This window comes from Notolepis coatsorum, assembly GCF_963971535.1.
Source record: "Notolepis coatsorum genome assembly, chromosome: 4".
NCBI lineage: Eukaryota > Metazoa > Chordata > Actinopteri > Aulopiformes > Paralepididae > Notolepis > Notolepis coatsorum.
Genome location: NC_140168.1, coordinates 49374946 through 49393254, shown reverse-complemented (window position 1 = coordinate 49393254; position 18309 = coordinate 49374946). Strand labels below are relative to the sequence as shown.

Genomic DNA, 18309 nt, shown 5'->3' with positions numbered 1-18309 from the left:
TCTCTATCTATCTATCTATCTATCTATCTATCTATCTATCTATCTATCTATCTCTCTCTCTCTCTATGTCTGTGCATCTTGGGAAGAAGGAAGAAAAAACGCGGCTTATTATTATTACCGAGGCGCGCGGCTTATTATATTATTAAAACGGCTACTTGTGGGCACTCATAAAAACACCGTGGTCTACAAGTTGTTTAGCGAGAGGATGGTGGTAGGTAATGTGCTTCAATAGAACAATGGATCAATGCCATGTCAAAACTCGGCTCCGCTGATCTGGGCTCCGCAGTACACACACAGACACACACACACGCGCGCGCGCACACACAGGATCGCAGCCACACACACATTTCCACTGTCCAATAGACAAGCGCCCTTTTCGACCGCGTGACATTGAGGTGGAGAGAGTAGTCACGCAAACCACGATAATGTTGCAGTCTCTCTGCTTTCTCAGTTCTTCGCTTGATATAATTAATACAAATGTCCAATATAACGGAATTCGTTAGCTCATAAAAATGTGATTATAACAGACTGCTGTTCAGTGTCGGACCGACTGCCACATACGCGGTCTATTTTATTTCAAGTCAGCAGCAGCACGGAGACGGAGTATCGAGGGACTTATTTTATTTGGAATATATTAATGACTGTATACGCAAAAGTAGCCTAGTTTTAAGTAATAATATTATAAATCTACATGCCTTGAGGATGACATGAGCCTGCCTATCAATTGTTTTAAAGCTCAATAAACTATGACCGGAATTAATCTCATTTGTCCGGTAGTTGAAATCTTGCAGGTCACGGAGACCGGCAACAATTTTTTCTAACGGAAACCCTGGTCACATGACCAGAAACGTCATTGGCCAATCAGATCGCACCAGAAACGTCAGTGGCCAATCGGATTACAGAACGCGGAACTGGAAATCCGTTGGTAAAAAACTAGACTCGTCCCTCCCACGCAGACCCTCGCCGCTGAGAGATCGAGCTGTGCAGGTGAAAAGATGCGACGGCTGCCTCCTCGAGTACCGGAGGGGACACGTGATGCAAGGCTTCGTCCACATTGCAGCCGGCTTGTGGGAGGCATGGCCTAACAACGTTCGAGACAGGGGAGGGTAGAATTGGACGATACGAAATTGGGGACAGGAGAAAAATAGAAAAAGGGGAGAAAAAGTAGATAAAAAAAAAATTATACTCTCCTTTTGTACTCACAATTTTCTTTAGTGGTTGCAAGATTCCATATTCCAATATTCCAGCATTGAGGTATGAGCTGGAAAGCTGGTTCCATAGCCTGAAGTCTTATGTAGTACAGGTCCAGATCCAAAATCCATTTCCTCATCCACCGCAGTGCATTCTGAAGTCTGATTTCGCTCATCAACTTTCACCTAGTTCCCTTATTCGAAAAATGCAGCCGCTAGACATTGAGACGTGAATTGCGTGAAAATGTTTGAGCGCGTGCGTATAAGTCCCGGTGCACGTTATGTGGTTAAACCACTATTCGTGATTCTCCCTAGAGCCAGGCACTCGACAGGGCGCGTTTCGCTTGCATTTGATAACTTCCGTGTTTGATGTCAACTCCAGCTGCAAGGGAGGGGCTGAGCCCGATACCGATACCCCCACCTTAAATATTAGAAGCTATGACATCTAGCTCTTCAGCCCTGTTTTTGACAGCCTTGTGACAATTCCTCTCGTGAGTTGCGCTGTTTCTATGTGCAGTGAAAACTCTGCAAGCAACAGGTCCAATGCGTCTAACATGCTTTGCATCCTCATCATTCCTGTATGCCCACGTCACGGTAAAACCTTAGCTGCTAACTAAGCTAAGCTAAATAGCTCACAGGCACAGGAGAGGAGAAATCTGTTTCGGTTTCGTGGTGGAAAGGGGGTGGGCTGAGTACGTTCAATGATGATGATCAATGAAGTAGCCAAAAGTTACACTATAAAAACGAACTGGATAGTTGATGATAATAAATATTTCACTTCATTAACAAAAATATTGTAAAATCATTAAGTCTGCTATAAACTACATGTATTCTCCGTGTGTGTGTGTGTGTGTGTGTGTGTGTGTGTATAAATTTACTTTTTGACATGGTTTATTAGGCTAATTAGCTTTAACAATCCTGATTCCTGAGCCTATTTTATTAAAAAGGATAAAAGATCTAAATTATGTGTGTATATATATATATAGGCCTATATATAAAAATGTATTGTAATCGTATCTCCTGTGGAGTGGAGAGATATCACACGATAGTCGATACATATAAATAACTCATGGAGATATAAAGTAATTTTTACACTAGTTCGCTGCATATTACCTCCAGGTATTGTTGCTACAATTGTCACTAGAATTTACAACAGTTACTATTGGATGGTTAAATGACACATGATTCAAAACGCAGAGAACAGGACTAAGAATTTGGGATTATTGAATTTGGAATGGAGAAGGCAAAAAGGTACTGCTAAGTCCTATGTAAATCCACTATATCTCCGACCCCTAATCATAAGATACTCACCTGCTGCTCTCCTCTCTCACCTTACTTCCAGATGCTGGAGATGACGATGATGACGTCTCTGATCTGGAGGGCTCTCACTGGACAGTCACCTCAGGGAGGTGTCGTGTCAGTAAAAATATTTCCTTTAGAAGGGTGAGTCCTAAGTTAACTAAATGCACAATGGTCATTAAGCACAATACTCAAAATTCTCGTTTTTAAACAAGCTTTCTTTTGCCACCACAGACAAAACGCAGAATAATGTACGGGAAAAAGACCCGGCGATGTGGAGAGTGTTCAACCTGCCATATAAAGCACGACTGTGGCAAGTGTCTGAACTGTCGCGATAAGCCCAAGTTTGGTGGGCCCAACACCAAGCGCCAGTGCTGCATGTAAGTTGCCCGTGTTTCATTGATAATTCACTACAGTGAGTCTTCTGGTTAACAGCCTGCTATGTACCATTAGCCGTGTTGAGCACAGTATTTGTTAACCTCTTAACTGCCGCCCCCAAAAGTGGCAATTTTTTTACTTGAACTTGAGGACTGCATACTTTCTTTTGCAAACCAAAATACTATACTTTATACTTATAGCACATGCATGAGCCGGGTCTCTTTTGAAAGATAACATTCTGAAGTTTCTGATACAATAAAGAAAATTCACTTTTAGTGCTAATGAAATAGAGTAACATAGGTCTGAACTTGAGTTGTAGAAAAACTTGTTATTCACGTTTTTCTGTAGTAGTTGCAATATCCAAAAGTATATTTCCAAAAAAAATTATGGCTGAAAAAACACCCTGGGTCCATAGAGTGATATAGAGCTATTTTGGTCAAATGTAAAAAAATATAATAATAATAATAATAATAATAATAATAATAATAATAATAATAATAATGCATGGTACCGACTCGACTCTACTCTACTCTGCCTTTTCGGTTTTCCATTGCTGAAATTTGAGGATGGTACCCGGTACAGGGTACTTTTTTTAGTACCTGCTTTGTCGAGGTTCCAAGCGGGTGGAACGGGTACCAAAAGTGACATGAAACACTGATTGGTCAGAAGAGAGAATCATCACTACGTCATCATTGCGCTACACGGGGGGCCTCCTGCACAAAAACACAAATTTGTATGCAACAAAGTGCAGTAAACTAAAAAAAGATACTCAGTGTATTCTGCCTCATTTATTGATGAAACAAAACCAACAGCAACACAATTTACCACCAAGAACAAAGAGTTTAGTCTCACAAAAATATCGCAAATTTTGTTAGCTTATGTGCTAATGTTACGAAGGTTATATGAGTACTGGCAAGCGTCTTGCTCGCTATTGGACTACACTGTAGCTCGTTTATACATATTGTATACATTGAAAGTATTTCCCATGCACCTTACATCTACCCAGCCACGCCCACTCCCGGTCACGTATATAACCCTGTGGCGTGGCTGTGCTCCTCCGCCCGAGCCTGAATTTAATTCGAAAGACCAGGGTCCTCAGGGTCGCAAAGCAAGACGCTTGCCAGTACTCATATAACTATGGTTACAGGATAACCTTCGTTATATGTTGATACTGGCTATGCGTCTTGCTCGCTATTGGACCAATTGGCGGAGCAAGGCATGTAGGCCCGATAAATGTACCCGCTGAGGTCCACTTTACGACCACCAGAAAAAATTTGGGAAAACATACCAGGTGAAACCGGAATAGTGTTTTAGCCCTGTGTTGATTTATAAGTGAAAAACATACGCAAAGCATATGTCCTCTTTATCGCTTGAAAACCCAACATGAGACCCAACCCCCATCCGTGGGCTCTGAGGCTACGTTGTTTAAAAACGTGCACACGAGAGCCCCATGGTTCCATTTCCCAAGACAAAATCACAGGCGGTTTAGGCCTAGTCCCGCAACGTCACCTCCTGCCGCCTCATGCGGCTTAAACTTATTGAAAGGAAGTTCTTCTTTGACGATGCAACATTGAGTTTCGATTAGATTGTTCGCTAGGAATTATGGGATTTGGTGTTGGATGTATGGATTCTACACAGACGGGACATGGTATTTAATCGCACGATAGACTACAACTACCAAGTTGCGTTGCCCAGATTCATGTCACACACAAATATTTTTTCCACACAGGCTATCGCAGTAAATTCATTCATTGCCGACAGATTTTTTCATAGCACCGCGCACTGTCGCACTGTACAGCCCTGGTTGTAGGCTAATGTTTAAAAAAAATTTGTATCCAATTTGTATGGATTAATTTAGGAGTGAAATGCGAATGAAGGGTTGAAATCACTACTCGCAAGGTTGCCCCCAAATATAATTTTCCACTCGCACGGGCCAAATTAAGGGGCAATTTGCGATAATCTCGTCGCAGTGTACAGCCCTGCAGGGTAGCCAGCGCCATCATCTTCTCAGAGGCTATGCCCTGCAGCTGGGACAGGTGCAGGATAGACCCCAGGGCTTGGGCGAGGACCTCACAATGGTTGGGGCCCAGGGCCCAGCCTCGACTGGAAGGACGAGAGCTAGGCGATGTTGGTCGCAGCGGCCAGATTCTGGGTGGCGGCGATGTAGGCTTTGTCGGCCCACACCGCCAGCTGCCCGGCCGACTTCCCCCTCGGCTTCTGGTTAGGGTGCCACATCATGTCGGGGCAGAGGACTGCTGCCAGCGGCTTGTCCAGCCGTGGCACGCCAGCCTTCAAGCCCCGGACCCGACCCTCCACCTGCGTAAAAGGCAGGTGGGAACGCGTCAGGCCTTGGATGTGGGACACCACCTGTCCCCGGGCCACGTAGGCGTCGATAGGGGGAAGCCCTGGGCATAGCATGTCCAGCCTGCCACATGGGTTCTCCCGAAAGAAGTGTCCCACCATGCCATCAGGGACAAGGTATCCGCGTGGGCTCGGGCAACGGGCACCGTTGGCTGTGGACACCATTGCCATCAGCTTGGGGAAGAGAGCGAAGCCTGTTCTGCTGCCTCTCTTCCTCCAAACAAATATCTTCCGGGCTCGGGGTCTTTGCGGGACCGAAGACGTTTGGCCCCGCATACTCAACCTCCTCCCCTGACCACCCGCTACACTCGCTCACCATCGAACGACGGGAGCAAGCGTGAGCGGAGAGCTTGAGCCGCAAGTCATCCGCCATCAGAGAGACCCCACCCGGGCTGGTGGGTGGCCTGCCCAGACTGATGGGGACACCAGGACGCGTGAATATTAAAGGCAACCAACTTGTGTTCAGCTTTTCTCTGATTGGCCACGACCCCACGCCGCTAGCCCGCCCCCTTTTGTCGCGAGCGCGGCAGGAACCTTCAAGTTCCCTGGTGCAAAATAAATCTGGTAGTTCGTTTATGACGTTAATTAATAATAAACACTGTTAGGACTCTTAATAATAAACACTGTTAGGACTATCTGACTCTTAATAATAAACACTGTTAGGACTATCTGACTCTTACTAATAAACACTGTTAGGACTATCTGACTCTTAATAATAAACACTGTTAGGACTATCTCGATTCACGCGTCACTACTGTAACTAGAAACTGTACATTGTAACGTTATGTTATTTCGCGTTTTTAACGTCAGTCACTGTACATCAGTGTGGAGGCTGACGCCTGACTGATTAACTAGAAACTGTACGCTGTAACGTTATGTTATTTCGCGTTTTTAACGTCATAAACCAACTACCAGATTCACTCGTCACTGTACATCAGTGGAGGCTTGTAGAAGCCCTTTCAATGACAGAGCTCTCATATTTTGCGAATGCATAAACTATATCTTAAATTATGGCTATGTGTCTAATATGGCTGTCGCTTATCAATGACTTCGCAACAGCCATATTAGACACATAGCCATAATTTAAGATATAGTTTATGCATTCGCAAATATGAGAGCTCTGTCATTGAAGTGGGTGGTGGCAGCGTAACAGCGTTCACCCTGATGTAAAGTAGCGATTTTTATTGTTTTGTCATGACAAACCAATTACATAATCCAACATATGTGTAAAGAAACAACATATTCCAGTTAACGGTATATTTTTTTAATGATTCATTACGGTATAAATTAGGTTAACTGGAGCTGCGTATTGCTGGCTCTCATATTTGCGAATACAACAGCATTCACCCTGATGTAAACAAAACAAGTCATTGCGACGGCCAACGGAAGACGGCCGCTGCTGCAGGCGGTGCAACTCTCTGCCGCGCGGCAGCGCGGTCACGTGGCCGTGTGGCCAATCGGAGAAACGCTGAACGAAAGGCTGTACACAAGTTGGTTGCCTTTAATATTCACGCCACCAGGACCGGGGATCCTCCTCACGTCTGAGGGACCCGCTATGGCATCCGGGCGGCCCAAACCCAGCACCGCACGCCACGGGGGCTCACCTGCTTGCCATGACAGGGATCCCCCGCGGTGAGTGGTGGAGGCCCGGGCAGTGGGGGCATTGGTGGAGTTCTGACAAGGACTGTTTGGTTGGTGGCAATGCCATCGCTAAACTAAATTTGCTGAGAAAAACAATTAAACCTCCGACTCTGTAAACAACTGGGTTATATACATGACCGGGAGTGGGCGTGGCTGGGTAGATGTAAGGTGCATGGGAAATACTTTCAATGTATACAATATGTATAAACGAGCTAGTCCAATAGCGAGCAAGACGCGTAGCCAGTATCGACATATAACTGGGATTTCCCATTATAACCGTTAGCATTCCGGCTAGTGTACAATAGCTAATAAGGCACTGGATCCATAGCTAGCTTCGATATGTGTGTGTGTGTGTGTGTCACGACTCGCGTTGAAGGTGACGTCACGGCACCCTATGACGACCAGCTACACTGACACTACCTGCAGTGGAAATCGATCGAAGCACCAGGTACCAATAGCGAGTCGAGTAGAGTCAAGTAGAGTATGTACCATGCAGTGGAAAAGCGGCAATAGACTCCAATGCATTCGGCGCATTTTTTACTTCCTTTTTCGCTCGTGACTTTTCACCTAGATCCCTGATTCGCTCATCCCCACGTGGGGTATCATTGGAAAGCCACACTCTGTTTACAACCCTGTCCAATAATTTTAGCGATCGCTAAATGATTGACGGAGCTAGAGCGTCGGGAGTCGGGAGTGGTATTCGAAAAAATTAAAAGTCTGCTAAAGACTTTGGCGCACGCCTCACATATCGGCATGTAACTCGAGAACCGCTGAATGGATTTTGTTGTCTGAAACGGCAATCGACAGGCAACAAATAGGGCTTTAATTCGATATATATATTGTGTAAATATGCACACCCGAGCCGCTAGAAGTCGGCAAAGTGGCGCATCGCGCCGGTGGGCAAAACGTACGGGCTGTTGCGTTTTTAAGAGGTTAACATTGCTTAGATTGAATTCTACAAGCCACCTTTAGGCCAATCATTTTGTGCGATTCTGAAAAGAGGAAATACCCTTTTTATTTTATTTCTTTCCAGCAAAACATTAACAGTCCAGCTATAAGTTTGAAAAGGGAGTCTGAAAAAGACAAATCAACTGCCAAATTTGAAAGTCGATGAAGTTCTTGGTAGCCGGATACATCCCTCCTCATTCACACATCGATAGATGAATATACATGCAGTTTACCGCAAAGGGTCGTCTTAAAACCATGTTTCCCTCGTCCCTCAGATACCGGAAATGTGCGCAGATTTGGAGCGAGGAAGGACCAAGACGAGATATGACTCCAAAACCATTAAAACGTATGTTTTTGTGCTTAGTGGTGATTGAGACTCATATATTATTATTCATATTAGGCTGTTATACTACAAAACAAGACACATAGCCATTATTATTCTTGAAGTTAAAACAAAAGCAAACAAATGAGTAGACATGTGAATATATACAGTATATTATAGCTGTTTAGCTTCTGTCATAAAATAGTTTTTGTAATAACAATCTTTTTCTCAGTCCAGGCGAGTCGCTACCGGTCGTCACGGGCCACGTCAACTGAAGAGGAGTGCAATGAAAGTGAGGCAGACGAGGGCCCGTCGACGTTTACCCCCCTCAGACAGTCACGGCGGAACATCACGCCACGCTCCTACAGCAGCCTGCTGAAGTCCGACTCTGACATGGAAACAAGTGGAGAAGATTCCAGAGCCAAGCCGCCCGCAGCACGTAGAGAAAAGTTCAGAGCCAAGCCGCCTGCAGCAAGTAGAGAAGAGTTCACGGCCAAGCCTCCTGCAGCTGCTCCCAGCACCCAAGTTAAAAGCCAAGGTTACTAGTCACTGTATAGCTCTACCTGATGTACTGACTGAAAGGTCTTTGGGTATCCAGTTCTGTAGAGCTCTACCTGATACACAGACTGAAAGGTCTTTGGGTATCCAGTTCTGTGGAGCTCTACCTGATACACAGACTGAAAGGTCTTTGGGTATCCAGTTCTGTAGAGCTCTACCTGATACACAGACTGAAAGGTCTTTGGGTATCCAGTTCTGTAGAGCTCTACCTGATACACAGACTGAAAGGTCTTTGGGTATCCAGTTCTGTGGAGCTTCGCAGTACTTTCCTCCTCTCGGGTTCAGGAAGTCTTTTCTCTATGGTTGACAGGGTCCTTAAAATGTCTTGAATCTACATTTACTAACAAAAGGCCTTAAAAAGTATTACATAATCATACATTTAGTTTGGAGAGTTTTAAATATTTTTATATTGAATGCTTTAAGCAGGGTCCAAAATTATCGCCCCAAGTGCTCTGTAAAATAATTGTATTTGAATGCCTCGGGTTATCACTTTACAGTCTTTGCTCTTTGTGTTTGCTGACTTTGTCCCTGATGACTGACCGTCATGTGTTTGGTCTGGATGGGATGAAGATAGCTAGTTAAGCTAACCTGTCTGGATGGCTTGAAGCTAGCTAGTTAAGCTAACCTGTCTGGATGGCATGAAGATAGCTATTAAGTTAAAGGAACACGCCAACCTTTTGGGAAATTAGCTTATTTGCCATCTACCCTGGAGTTAGACAAGCGGATAATACCCTTTCTTTCTCTATGCATGCATTAGGCTTAGGGAACAGCCGCACCGTTAGCCTAGCTTAGCGCCATTCACTGGAAGTAGGTGTGCCAGTGTAGCCTAGTTCCCAACAGTCATGAAATACACTCCAAATACAACTCAAACGTTCCTGTAAACATGTTGTGACCTGTGTATTTATCACATGGAGGGAAAAAAATAAAGAATTAGACATTTTCGTTTTCTAAGCAGATATATACTCTGAACAGTTTTTTGCAAAACCACTACTGCCTGTGCAGTGATTTCATCACCTCAAAAGCCCTGTTTTTTTTTGTTTTTTTAACTGGGCTTTTGAGGTGATGAAATCACTGTGAACATGTTTACAGGAAAGTTTTGGAGTTGTATTTGGAGTGTATTTTGTGACCGTTACACTGGCACACTTACTTCCAAGCTAATTTCCCAACAAGTTGGCATGTTCCTTTAAACCTCTCTGGGTGGCATGGGACTAGCTAATTAAGCTAAACTCTCTGGATGCAATGAAGCTAGATAGATAGCTAGCCTGTCTGGATGGCATAGAGCTAGCTAGTTGGCTAACCTGCAAACACTACAGTTTCTCATTCATTCATACAAGTTTTCACTGACCGCCATGCTGTTTCCCCATCTCTACTCAATGGCGCCAGTGTTATTGACCATTTTAGCGATGTTTGCGGACCCATCGTGTGTTCTGTATTATAGCTATGGAGACAATAGTATGTCTCATTTGACAGGCATTGTTCATAGTCCAACAGTGACTAACCAGTTCATTTCTACATACTGTAGTTTGTGCGCTATCCATGCTAAACATCGCCCCTTTCCAAAATAATCTGGTAATCTAAATAGTCTTTTTTCCCAGATCGTGAGATATGACGCGTTAAATGCATTATGCCCAAACCGTTCGGGTTGCTCGCCTGAAACTCTAAATACTTCCAAATCAAAAGTATATACCATATACATATGTGTCTTCACAAAATCATCAAGGGGGGGGGGGTTGTTTGAACTCGAAACTGCGATTGTTACCAAAAGCATGTCTTAGGTCCGGTAAGATACGAAAATGTGATCGGTACAGAAGCATGTCTTAGGTTAAAAAAAAATACCAGCAGGTTACCTAAAATAGACCTTACCTCAGTCAGAAGGTACTCCAAAATGTGGTGGCTAGGTGGTGCAGTGGGCAAGGCGCTCACCACCAATGCAGGAGACTGGTTTTGAGCCCAGCTCTCCGCATTGCTATCAGCTTGGCTGGTCGTTCATACTAATACAATTGGCAGTATTAGGGGGTGGGAAGCTGATGGGTGGGGATCGGACGTTGTGGACAGCGACTCCTACAGGTCGGTTGGTGCGCCTGCACAGCAGAATCAGGAAGCGACGGGGGCGGCGTGCCCTCCAAACGTAGACCCCCGACGCTGAGAGATCGCGCTGTGCAGGTGAAAAGATGCGACTGCTGCTTCCTCGAGTACCGGAGGGGACACGTGATGTAAGGCTTAGTCCACATTGCAGCCGGCTTGTGGGAGGCATGGCCTAGCAGCGTTCGAGACTGGGGAGGGTAGAATTGGACGATACGAAATTGGGATGGGAGAAAAATAGAAAAAATGGGAGAAAAACTAGATTAAAAAAAAAAAGTAGGTACTACAAAATGAATAAATCCCAGTGTATCTCGTGTATATTGGGCATGGCTACCATACGGGGGGAAATTGTTCTGAGGCACCAAATCTCCGGCCGATTGCTATGTCCTGATCCACAGTCCGAGGCGGAAGCAGCCGGAGGTAACTCTGTACTGGAAGACGACTGATATCCCCAGTTCAAAAGGTAGGTGATACTGCCACCTGGCGGGATTCGATCGTCATTGCAATTCCAACGTAGGCAGCTGTGCCAGGGAGACCCAGGGAGCTCCGAGCGAGAACGGGGATCAAAGGAAAAAGATCAACGGATCCAATTTTGGCGCCCAAGTGTTGGCGACGATACACAAGTATTTTTGCCGCACAAAGTGTTGATGAATGTTATTGCACCCATCATTTGAACTGGTGATTTACATCGTGGGTTTCCTTGCACATTCCCTATTCAGAATATAAATTTGAGGAACTATATGGACAAAACAATTAAGAAATATTGCGGGTTAAATAATTGTCTAATGCCACCGATATATGGGCAAAATACTAGCTGTAAAAAGTAGGGCAATCATCTTGTCCAGTCAAGATGATTAGATTCCCTATGACAACAGACTGCCTCAGAGACTGCTCATTTTGCTTTTAGGGTGGATTTACTAGGGCTGGGCAATATGGGCAGAATATATGGGCTTACATTTGCCATTTTATGTATATGTAAATTCTGCACTGCAGCATTAAGGGCAAATATATTTCTTCACACACAAAATATTTTGACAAATGTTCTCAACCAGGTATTGTAAATGTGCCTTACTAATCACGTTGAACTGCCAGTATACCTATTTATTCAGAAGAGTATTTTCACATTTAGTGTTTATTTTTATTGCAAAGTTGTCCATAAGTTTAATTTAACTGGCATTAAAATGTCAAAAGTATTTCGTTTAACTTGATGTAGACACCCTGGGTTGGAGCCTCTGGAAAGAATGAAGACCAGCCACAAAGATTTTATTGTATCTAGTTTGAACAGCCATTTGAAACAAAGATGAGGCCCAAACACACCAACAAACTTGAGATACATTTTATATTAAATATATGCACATGGATTTCTGTGTTGCACATGTAAATGATTGTGGCTAGTTGTATTTGCCAGAACCTTCCACCATAGAGAACATACGTTATAACCAGAGGGGACTGGTGCTGTGGAGCTTTATTTACTCTGGTTTAAAACAGTAATAGCATTTTTTGTTTATTAGTGGACATTTTGGAGGGGGAATGGAGGAATTGATGTTGGATGTCGTTTCTTTCTATTGATTGTATTATATCTTTTTTTGTGGGGAGGGGCCTCTATTTAAAAATATATTAATAATAATAATTTCAGACATGTAATTAAAATCACTTTAACCATTGTCACACATGTCTTTTCCCACAGTCATGTTGGCAAAAACCATATAAAATTTATTTTACAATATGTAAACCGACTTAAGTTTTTGGTTCCAAGATCCCTTTTTTCTTTTTTTTTTCTTTCTTTTTTTTTCTTCTCTTTTGTAGATCCTGTCCCTCAACACAGCCGGACAGTTCCAGGAGACGTTCCCATTGAAATGGTGAGGCATCGTCGCACCGGCCCTAGAGGTCCTGTGGGAAGGCCTAGGACTCTTAAGGTAACGATGACGTACACATTTTCCCACTTGCCTGCATCAGTAATGTTAACAGCACCCTAACATAAGCTTTCTCTCATTTTAACATCTCTGTGTGAAGAATGAGCCGTTTTAATCCTTTTCACTTTGTTTTTCTTGTCAGATGTCCTGTCTGTAGCTTCATGTGTCACTGTTTTCTAAAATGCCTTGCGCTTGAAGTGAAAACTAACCTTCCTGCTTTTCACATTAACCCCTAAGCGTCAATGAGGGTGTGTTCATGGTAAAATTATGCAAACTGGTTCTTAAGTAAAGGAACATCCGGTAAACTGTTTAGTGCTTCAGTGTGTCACTTCCTTGTTGTCCTACACGCATTTTTTTTTTCACAGTTAACACTTTCACTGCCACGCCGGGTTTTCCTTTTTACCCCCTGAATGCCACCATCGGCGCCAATGTTAATGTTAATATCGCCTAATCTATGTTTTAAATTATGGCTATGTGTCTAATCTGCCCATCGCATTATCAAAGACTATTTTCCAGTCAGTGCTGTCAAGGCAGATTGTTTTTTTATCGCGTCGTTTCCGTTTCAGAGCATTTAGAAAAGCACCCGTTTTCAGATAAAAAACAGCTCATTCTGGAGCATTCTATGAAAATCGTCTTTTACTGGAATATTCCACAACGTTGATATTAGTCGGCCTTTTTATGAATCGTTTTCAAATAAACGCTAGATGATCAATATTATACGTGCACGCAAGCACATTACGGCCGCGCACGGATAATCGCTCCGTTGATTTCCTCTCAGACTTTTTCAGTGAAACCGAAAGAAGACATTTCACAAAACAGCTTATAACTTCATCAAACTTACTCTGATTATCCTAACACTGATAACATAGAGTCCTTACCTGACATCAGATGGTATCCAACTGGTATATTCCAATTCCTGATCACCATTCGAAAAAATCGATACGTGTATGGATCCAACGCGATACAGTAGTACTCCATGATCCGCGGGGCTCTGAGGTTCCAGAATTAACTGTGGTAACCCCGGCTGGATCAGTGAACTGGAAAATGTGGAGTACCGGATTCCCCATTCATTTTCATTGAGTCCATTCCAAAATCACTTATGTCATCTGGGAGACGACAGGGGGTGCTTTTTTCCACAATGATCGCCGGCGCCGCTCGGCTATACTCGGGTAGGCTCGGGTGATGCAATATGATTTCAGATCGCTAAAAAAAATAAAAATCCGAGAAATCTCGTGAGTGGCTTTCAACCACCTATAAATAAACCAGAGAAATCTCGTGAGTGGCAGGCAAAGTGTTAAAGCTTTACTTGTTAAGTTAGTTAGTGAAGTGGAAGGCACTTGATGGAATGAATGGGATAGAAAGATTGAAAAATTTGTCAGGGGAGTTTGTGCCTGCAGTACGATTGTGGATAGAGAAGTCCTTTTTATTTTATGTTGAGGGGATATTGAAAGCAGGCTTGATCAAATCCTTGTTTCATTGTGTTTTACTCCCTGTAACTGAAAAACACTCTAGGTAACATTTACAGTGCCTCTAGTTTCCCTGGCTTCTCCCTTTAATCCTCAAACCTGTCCAACTTCAAAGTACATAAAAATACATGAATGAAACCAGTCATACGTTTGAGGTGAAATTATAATGGACACATTTTTTATCAGTTTAAGTTTGTCTTCTACAGTGAGATACAGTGTAAAAATTAAACACATTTTTAATTAGCATTCTCAAATCGAAACGTTGCACTACACGATGATGCAGATATAGGATAAATATTGGTATATTGCCCAGTAGAAAAATTATCAATATTGTCATAACACCAAATGACTCCAAATATAGGGAGAACACATACAAACTCTGCCCCACAAGAATTGCGCTTTGAAGTGGACAGACCATACAAATTCTTCCCCATAAGAACTGTACTTGGAACACCAAGAAAACAAAGCAGCACTTCCTACCATGAACTCTGCCTTAGTGTCTTAGGTGAATAACACAACCATTGGAATATCTGTTCAACTCCATTTGAATCAAGAATATCATGTACAATCTTAGACCTAGCTATGTCTTTTTTGATGGGCAAGTATCAAATTATATATAGAATTACTGGTCATTTATTTTCATAGAATCAATTAGGTGGGTAGTGGTATTTTCCCAACCTCTTTCACTGGTGTGAGTGGCCATAATGCTGCTAGTAATTGGGTTCCCTCAACCTTTTGCTCCATTGTCATTCCTGCCCAGAAGTGAACAGATGATTCTCAAAGGTTAGTGGTGCTGATAGTGATAGTCCACCTCTCTTAACTCTCTGCCGCTGCCGGTCGCCGCTGTTGCATGCATAGTATTAGCGTGACTGTGGAAACCTATCGTGCTGTTTGGCTTAGGCAGTCCCCTCCTCCACAGGCACAGGGGGAGATGGAAGGGAGGGAGCCCGTCCAAGATTCCAGCCCACCTGGGAGTCCATTGCCGCCGTCTTTAATGCAGTTGGCCCTGCCATTGCCTCTGCAGTCACCCCAGTCTCTGGAGCGGTCTTCCCCACACTCATCGTGTTCTGTAACACAGTCACCCGTACAATTGATTCAGCCTGTAATGCGAGCAGCTCTGCCGGTGCCCCAGCCATTAACACCGCTACCTATACAGCTACGTTTGCCTCATTTACTCATTTACAAGTCTGCTGAACAGGCGTCTCTCTGGTTAAGCAAGTCTGTAAATCTGCCACCTCTGCAATTGCCCCAGGCAGAAATGCTAGCACTGCCCGTGTCCCGGCCGCTGCCACGGCGGTCTTTGCAGTTGCGTTTGCACCGTTTACCCCAGTCTATAGTGCAAGCGGCTATATCGGCTATGCAATTAGGCAAGTCTATAACTTTGCCGGCCCAGCAATCACCCCAGCCTCGAATGCAAGCGGCTCTGTCGGAGAGGGCCACAGAGCCGCCTTTGCGGTTGTGCTTGCGCCGGCTGTCTGAATCTGTATTGCAGGAAGCTCCGCAGCCACACCAGACTCTGCAAGCACACCCTCAGCCTCTTGAGACAAACACGGAAGTACAGGAGAAGAGCCACCAGGAGGAGTGGGACCAGCAGCCAAAGGAGCCACCTGAAGAAGAGGAGGAGAACTTGGTTAAAGATGGAGTACTGCAACACCAACCCAGAACTGACCAACACTGTCTCCTTCATTCCCAGAATCCTGCAGATCATGCACCGCTGAACACCCTGGCGGGGTTAACTAATGGATTTCCCCAAAAGGTCCTCTTGCAGACCACACACAGAATCCGTGTTGACTTCAAGGTATGTTTTGCACTGTTTGGCAGTATTTAAATGTTACTGTTTATTGGGATGCTAAAAATAATCTCTAAAACCAAGTGCTTCAGTTGTATACATCGACTCGGTAGAGAGAGCTGCTGTGCTTCCAACATTGAAAGATGAAAATACACCTCTTGTGTGCATTGTGTCCCTGTGCATGAGGTCACTGGATCCAAATGGCTCTCACTTACAGCTGATGATAACACAATGTGGCAACAGGGAGATGATGGCATCTACTTTTGGCAAAAACAACTTATATAAGCATTAACAATATTAAATACCACATTACATGCAAGCAGACGATTTGATTCCTTGACTAGGAAAACCTATAAATATTCTCCCATTTCATCCATTTTAAGACGAGATAAGATAATCCTTTATTGATCCCCTTGGGGAAATTTTGCTGTCAAAGCAGCATGGGGGGGGGGGGGGGGGGAATACAGTACGGTTTGGTACGGTTTTCTTAGAAATATATTGCTTACTAATGTCTTGAATTGCAAAATATTTGAAAAGTAGGCAGGTATACCAGCTAGCAGTTCAATGACTTAATCCAGGCAGGATGATGAAGGTAGTATATAGGCTTGGGCGGTATAATTATTTTCATACCTTCATACCTTTCTGACATCACACCCCGGTATACGGTATATGACGGTATGCCTTTCATCGGGGGGTGGGGGTAGAGCTAAGTTAACAATATACTCGTTATCACCATACATTTCCGGGAGTAAATACTTGATATCTTAATCATAACCGTAGTTGCAAGACGTTATAATGAAAAGGTCTCGTTATCTTATGCATTGTTTCTACATAAGCAAGCACACATTAATTTACATCCACAACATAACTGGTATCTTAAGAATGATACAAGATGCTTATATTGAAACGCTTTGACATTAGGGCCGTTCTTCAACCTCTAACCTAAATTCCTTAATGACACGTGTTACCAACGTAAACAAACTGCACAGCGCGCACATCAGGGTTTCCGTTAGAATTTTTTTTTGCAGGTCCGAGTGTCCGGTAGATTTCAATCTACCGGACAAATGGGATAAATTCCGGTCAGAGTTTATATTGAGCTTAAAAACAATTGATAGGCCTATATAAAGAATGACATCATCAAGGCATTTATAATATTTTAACTTAAAACTATGCTACTTTTGCGTATATACAGTCATTAATATATTCCAAATAAAATAAGTCCCTCGAGACTGCGTGCTGCTGCCGACTTGAGGTGTCGGTGGGCAGTCTGCCCGACCTTAATAAACAGCAGTCTGTTATAATCACATTTTTATGAGCTAACGAATTCCGTTATATTGGACATTTGTATTAATTATATCAAGCGAAGAACTGAGAAATTTGGCAGAGAGACGGCAACATTATCGTGGGTTTGCGTGATGTATATCTCCACCTCCCAACGACTTGGTGCTGGTCATAATGTCCGGTGAAAACAACTCCCTCCAAGCACAACTTGACCACCCGAACCGTACCAAAACAGGCCAAAATTAAATAGCCCATGCGACGAACGATTCATTACATTCGTTTCATCGTTGCTCCACCAAGCAGCCGGTCCAACAATATCAGCGCGAGCCGGCCAGCCGCCTGCAGTTAGTTTGCAAGAAGCATCCAGCTGCAGACCCGCAGAGCAGCTTTCCAGGTCTGGGGACCGCACTGTGCCAGCAAAGCTGGTGGGTTCTGTGGGTCTGCAGCTGCATGCCTTCCGCAAATCCAGCAGCAAGCTCTCACTGACACAGCGTCGTCATTACCAGACCGGCTGCTTGGCGAAGCAACGACAACAAACGCAATGATTGTTTCGTTCATCGCATAGGCCACCCAACTCCAGCCCATCCAAATACAATTCAAATAATCAAACTGTGCCCAGAGGGAACTATTTTCACCGGACACTATGACCGGAGAGATTAAATTTGTCGGACTTCAACAGATTTTGCCGGCCAAATACCGGTAATTACCGGCTAACGGAAACGCTGGCCCACATACGTTGCATGGCGCATAGTCTGACATCACGCTCGATGGCGCATAGTCTGTGACATCACGCTCGCTGTGACGATCCCATCTAGAAAGAAACGTATCTGTATTTTTGACTGTATTGAAAATCATACCGACAGGATTTTTAAATACCCTGGTATACCGTCATACCGCCCAAGCCTAGTAGTATACAGAAATTATCCTTATAATAAAGTGTGCCACCTTATGCAAGTCGGTAAAATACTGATAATCTATATACCACAGTTTATATGGTGGTTTGGAAACAAAAAGTGATATTGCCAAACAACTAGGCTTGGGCGGTATCATTTTTTTCATACCGTCATACCCTGCCGACATA

General features: G+C 43.8%; 1 protein-coding gene across 2 annotated transcripts in view; it reads left to right on the top strand.

Annotated features, from left to right (window-relative positions):
* Positions 1-18309, top strand: part of LOC311227688 (histone-lysine N-methyltransferase 2B-like) — a 164691-nt gene that overhangs the window by 69317 nt on the left and 77065 nt on the right. The window contains exons 7-12 of one of the 2 annotated variants that reach the window (XM_084313440.1): positions 2533-2633; positions 2724-2869; positions 8093-8163; positions 8372-8677; positions 12586-12695; positions 15852-15956. In XM_084313440.1, the coding sequence (XP_084169566.1) occupies positions 2533-2633; positions 2724-2869; positions 8093-8163; positions 8372-8677; positions 12586-12695; positions 15852-15956 (839 nt within the window). Of the gene's footprint in view, positions 1-2532; positions 2634-2723; positions 2870-8092; positions 8164-8371; positions 8678-12585; positions 12696-15077; positions 15957-18309 lie in introns of both variants that reach the window. The other variant, XM_084313439.1, reaches the window with a different exon arrangement.